This window comes from Austrofundulus limnaeus, unplaced genomic scaffold (assembly GCF_001266775.1).
Source record: "Austrofundulus limnaeus strain Quisiro unplaced genomic scaffold, Austrofundulus_limnaeus-1.0 Scaffold86, whole genome shotgun sequence".
Classification (NCBI taxonomy): Eukaryota; Metazoa; Chordata; class Actinopteri; order Cyprinodontiformes; family Rivulidae; genus Austrofundulus; species Austrofundulus limnaeus.
The window spans coordinates 197,157-202,710 of NW_013952488.1; the positions used below are offsets into that span (position 1 = coordinate 197,157).

The 5,554-nt window shown below is 41.5% G+C and overlaps 1 protein-coding gene across 1 annotated transcript in view; it reads left to right on the forward strand.

The window, feature by feature from the left end:
* LOC106520011 (atypical kinase ADCK3, mitochondrial) overlaps positions 1-5,467 on the forward strand; it is a 23,991-nt gene extending 18,524 nt beyond the window's left edge. The window contains exons 10-17 of the mRNA XM_014011902.1: positions 1,284-1,424; positions 1,789-1,870; positions 2,372-2,465; positions 2,553-2,694; positions 2,781-2,888; positions 2,979-3,044; positions 3,427-3,513; positions 3,607-5,467. Of these exons, the coding sequence (XP_013867356.1) occupies positions 1,284-1,424; positions 1,789-1,870; positions 2,372-2,465; positions 2,553-2,694; positions 2,781-2,888; positions 2,979-3,044; positions 3,427-3,513; positions 3,607-3,897 (1,011 nt within the window). The 3' untranslated portion in view covers positions 3,898-5,467. The remainder of the gene's footprint in view (positions 1-1,283; positions 1,425-1,788; positions 1,871-2,371; positions 2,466-2,552; positions 2,695-2,780; positions 2,889-2,978; positions 3,045-3,426; positions 3,514-3,606) is intronic.
* Positions 5,468-5,554: the final 87 nt, after the last annotated feature.

A 5,554-nucleotide genomic window follows, 5' to 3' on the forward strand; every position in this document is an offset into this window, starting at 1 on the left:
TGATTTTTTCAAAAATTCAGAACTGAACATTAAGACCTGCAGTGTGAACGTAGCCAATGTTACATTTACATCACATCATGGATCACATATTGATCAGATGCTGCTGCTGACTGATCCATGATCCGTTATTCTCCTGACATTATTGCACGTAATATCTAATATAATGACACATGTTGATAAACTATGATCAGGTGTTGCCCTTGTGTGTTATTCACCGGTGTTACTCTAAAAAACAACAACAACAAATAAGTCCTGCTGCTGCTGTTTCAGTCTTTTTTGGTGGTGGTGTCTTTGTGCTGGAATGCGCCTGTCTCCAATATTGTGGGGGTCACGTCCCACCTGTCTCCTACGCCTACATCAGCAGCTATTTGGTCAGCAGTGAAAGCTGTCTATTATAGCAACACCTTCCTAAAATAATCACGTAACTCAATTTTGCCAACAAAGGACTGGGGTGATTATTTTAGGAAGGTGATGATAGTTGTCTCCATCTWGGCGCTATCCTGGCTGGACTGTTGAGAACTACTGAGAGAAGCTAGCTTGATACTCACAGTTAGCTGTAGGTCAGCTTGATTGCGTTTTTTTCCCCCTTGGAACGTATTCCACCCATTTTATCACTTCTTTCCAAAAACACCTGCTTTTATTTTTCTCGCAGTCATGTTTGAAGAAATCCCAAATTTGACTGCCGCTTTCTCGCGACTTTTGTTGTCATGTTGCGAAGCACTGAGCAGCAGTAGATTTAAACAAATGACGTTATGGACCATGAGGTGCCGTGAGCTGCCCACAGCTAACGTGAAACTGCTAGATGTAAAAAATAAATAACAGTTTAATCTGTCCTCACGGCTTAAAATAAATTGACAAAAACTAAAACGAAGGATGTTCTGTCAATAATTTCAGTTAGTTTTAGTTAGTTTTGTAAAAACTTTATTCAGTTAGTTATTATTTTCTTCATTTTCTTTTGATTTATATATATTTGTTAACTAAAATGTTTTTAAAATTTTAGTTTTCTTTATTTCGTTAGTTTTAGATAACTATAATAACCCTGCTTGGAAAGCCGGACTTTTTATTACTGAGCAGACTGCATTAAGACATTCTCACCACCACTGTTTGATGATTAGACGCCCTAAAGTAAAAATGGAAAGGGTAATATTCACGCACTTTGAGATAACTAAGTCCACCACCGTTGGAAACGTAGTTTTGTTTCGGTGAAAGGACAACGTGATCTCAGCTTCAGATCTTATCCTCCCAAACTCAAAASAACAAGGTTTCACTTTTTGTGTCTGCAGAAAGCTTTGTACAGTGACTTGGGCCCGAACTGGAGGGACAAGCTGGAGTCGTTCGAGGAGCGTCCTTTTGCAGCGGCGTCCATCGGCCAAGTTCACCTGGCGAGGATGAGGGACGGCCGGGAGGTGGCCATGAAAATCCAGGTCAGGGCGATTTGTGTGTGTGTGTGTGTGTATACACTTTGACTGGAAAGAGTAAAGATGAAATCTCTCCAGTTTTATTTAAAGGGGGGTGTTCTGCAAAATCAACTTTTTCTGAGCTCTATATGTTATAATTTCATTCCCTCATCAAAAACATACCCAGAGTGTTGCTTTGACTCATTCAYGTATGTTTGAGAAATCCTTGAATCTCCTGTGGGAGCCTACATTCTTATATTTAAAGTACAATTTTAGAGAGTGTTCCAGTAAACAATACATTTGCTGACACAATTTAGACAAATGATATTATTTTAAAGAGGTTGAATTTAAAACGTTGCATCGTGTTTTCTGTCTCCCTGCTTGTCTCCAGTACCCCGGTGTGGCTCAGAGTATCAACAGTGACGTCAACAACCTGATGGCCGTGCTGAACATGAGCAACGCCCTGCCTGAAGGTGCGCCCTCAAAGGACCACTAACAGAAATTAAAATCATATTCTTGTCCTCACAGCTCACGTCCAATGCCAAAATTCATCGAAACCAGTGTCGCAAACTCAGCTGTATGTTTTGTTTTGGTTGCATGGACCACGTTGTTRAACAGAAAGAGCAGCAGAGACGTCTTCAAACAGTTCCATATAAAAAAAGGCGTTGCAGCTTTCAAAAGTGTGTTGTATTTGTGTAGAAATGATGTACTTCCTGTTTGACTTCTTCTAACTGCATTCATGCTGTGAGGCTGTTACTGCTTTGTGCTGCCACCTGGTGTTAACACAGATAACTGCAGACGGTTTATTGCAGTGAAAGTGAAGGTTTAAAGAAGGTCAAATGTAATCTGGTTTTTATACAAACAGAACACAGGTCAGCTGTTTGGCTTTACATGAATTTTCTYCTCTCATTTGCTTCGTTATGCTTTAAAAAACACTTGTAGCACTTGTTCGGTTATTTTTCTTTCCTCTGTAGGTCTTTTTCCAGAGCATCTGATCGACGTAATGAGGAAAGAACTGGCACTGGAGTGTGACTACATCCGAGAAGCCAAATGTGCAAAGAAGTTCAGGTACTTGAATTTTTATTCTACCTCGTGGAGTAAATGTGCGCTCTGTTACTACAACTAAACTTTTGTCTCTGCCTCCTCCTTACTCAGGGAGCTGCTGAAGGATGACGAGTTCTTCTACGTACCAGAGGTGATAGATGAGCTGAGTGGCCGCCATGTTCTGACCACAGAACTTGTTTCTGGGTTTCCTCTAGACAAGGCTGAGAACCTCTCACAGGAGCTGAAGAATGAGGTACATCTGAATATGTTTTTATAGTTTATTAGATTCAACTAAAACAACCGCAACACAAAGACAAATTAATTTTTATTTTTTTTTAGATCTGCATGAACATCTTGTTGTTGTGCCTCAGAGAGCTGTTTGAGTTCAGGTACATGCAGACGGATCCAAACTGGTCCAACTTCTTTTATGACCCCCAGACACACAAAGTGAGTTCTACAGGTTTATTATTGCCGTCTAAGGAGTTCCTGCTGCTGTTTAAAAAAAAAAAAAAGGATGATTGTAATGTGGTCCTCTAGGTGGCGCTGTTGGACTTTGGAGCTACAAGAGGATTCGACCAAAGTTTCACCGATGTCTACATAGAGGTATGGTCACTCAAAAAGAYTTTTGTCCTTCATAAATAATAAAGCAGGCTACACACAAAGAAAAAAAAAAACACCTAACGATCAGTCGTCTTAAATGAAACCAGAGAGCGTTGACAGAGAGGAGAAGGTAGAAATGACTCAAACTGTAACAGAAAATATAGATGGAGGACAACAGAGCTGCTTCATGGAAGGAGAACCTCACTTTAGCCTGTTAGCTTTAGCATTAACACCAGAGCTAATACAATTATAAATGGTGATACTGTGTTAGCTCTAAGGATGCACCAAAAAATCAATTCACATCTCTTCCTGATTGGTTATAGAAAAGGAAATCCTGGATACATAAGTCAAATAAGTGAAACTTGTAAACGTGTGTTTTTTGTAGATAATCCGATCAGCTGCYGAGGGCAACAGAGAGGGAGTCCTGAAGAAATCCATCGAGATGAAGTTCCTCTCAGGGTACGAGTCTAAGGTAAGGATCTCTTGGTGTCGTTTTACATGAAGCGTAGCGAGGAATGTTTCTGTCACTTTGYATTTGATGATAAAAACTCTGGCTGGTTTCCAGGCCATGGTGAACGCTCACGTGGACGCCGTGATGATCCTCGGCGAGGCCTTCGCGTCCATGGAGACCTTCGACTTCGGCTCCCAGTCCACCACCGAGAGGATCCACAACCTGATCCCGGTGATGCTCAAACACCGCCTCACCCCACCTCCCGAGGAGACGTACTCGCTGCATCGCAAAATGGGCGGCTCCTTCCTCATCTGCTCCCGGCTGAACGCCAAGCTGCAGTGCAAGAACATGTTCCAGAAGGCCTACCAGAACTACTGGGAGGGCCGCGCCTCCCCCCGCTACTGAGCCCAGTCTGACGGGCTTGWCCTGGGGCCAACAGCACAGTGCTGATTGATGGAGGGTTTAGGGGTGAGAAGATGAAGAGCAGCAGAGCCAAGGCTGTGATACCTGCTTTTATTTTTATTTTTTTTACTCATCACTGAGAACCTGAGTGTCTTTACTAGTTTGAAAAGCTAAGAATGAAGATTTGAAAAGCCGTCCATCCGATCATCCCTTGTTTTTACCTGCTTCTCCTTTCTGGGTAGAGGGGAGCTGGTGCCCTTCTTCAGCAGTCACTGTGAGAGTCGTGGTGCAACCTGGACACGTAACAAGTCCGTCACAGAGACAAACAACCATTTACTCTCACACCTAGGGAGAATTTAGAGATATTAATGAAGCTAACGTGCAGGTATTTGGTGGTACCAGAGTACCCAGGACAACATGAAACTTCCACCCACAGAGGCCGCCATGCAGCCGATTAAAGTCWTTCTACATATTCAAAGGAACATTTTCTCATTTGATAGAGAAGCAGGAGTGTAATATCAGCAGATTTTTAGTTAAATGTTTTTGTATGGCCTCTACAGGAGAACCTGAATGTGAAAAGGTTGGGATTTTATCTCTATCCAATAGCTTCAACATAATTCTTGGGTTGTTTTTGTTTTCGTCGTTGTATTGCTGTGATTTCCTAAACTTTTAGATAACAAGGTCCAGTTTTATATTTACCACAACCTTCACTTTTGCTAAGAGAGCAACACTGATTGTAAAAAGGAGACAACCTCAAACTACCAAACCAAAAGTCACAACCTGACGCAGTTGATAGATTTTGTGGACTTTGAGTCTCAGTTTTGACCAACGTGTCTGTGTTTAGGGATTAAGTCGGCTCCTTTTTAAGGACGCTCCATTAAAACTGTCTGCGTTTGAATAATAGTAATAAAGCTGATAAGAATGAATAGTTAAGTGGCGGATTTAGTGTTGAAGTTGATGACAGGTGCGTAGGTTTAATGACTAACAGATGTTGGTCAAGCTCAGAGTGTGTATTTATAGCACGGACAGAAACTTCTGGATCAGCGTCGCCATCCGGATCACAGAACTGATGGACACCGTTGGACACAAATCAGCTGCTGTTCATACCTGTGTGTGTGTGTGTGTGTGTGTGTGTGTGTGTGTGTGTGTGTGTGTGTGTGTGTGTGTGAAACCATAGATTCAAAGGGTTCATTTGTTTGAAAAGGGATTCAGGGTTTTTCTAAGATGGATTCCAATGTCGATTTAAGAAATCAAAGCAGTTGATGGCCAGTTTTTAAAACCAGTTTTTGTTGGTTTCTGACCCTKAAATATATATAATCATGTACATTAGGGTATAAAACTTTTTATTAAAAAGGATCAAAAAAGCAAACAAACGGCGACTGAACAATTTGGTGCGACATTTACAAAAGGTTGAGTGTGAGAGTAGTAATCTGGATTGTGACTGAGATTAGTCGGCAACTCAGAATGCTGAGAAATTTGGCAAATTTTCAGTTACAGTTGAAATTCAGAGTGTTTGTGACCAGCAAGCTGTGCAGCTGCATTTTGCACAATAAAAATTTGATTTTGTTTTTAATTGCCGCCCGTTTTCATGTTCGCAACTTGCACTATTTTACTCCAGGCCCTGCACATTATTTTGTTACTCGCCCACCTTCCACAGCAG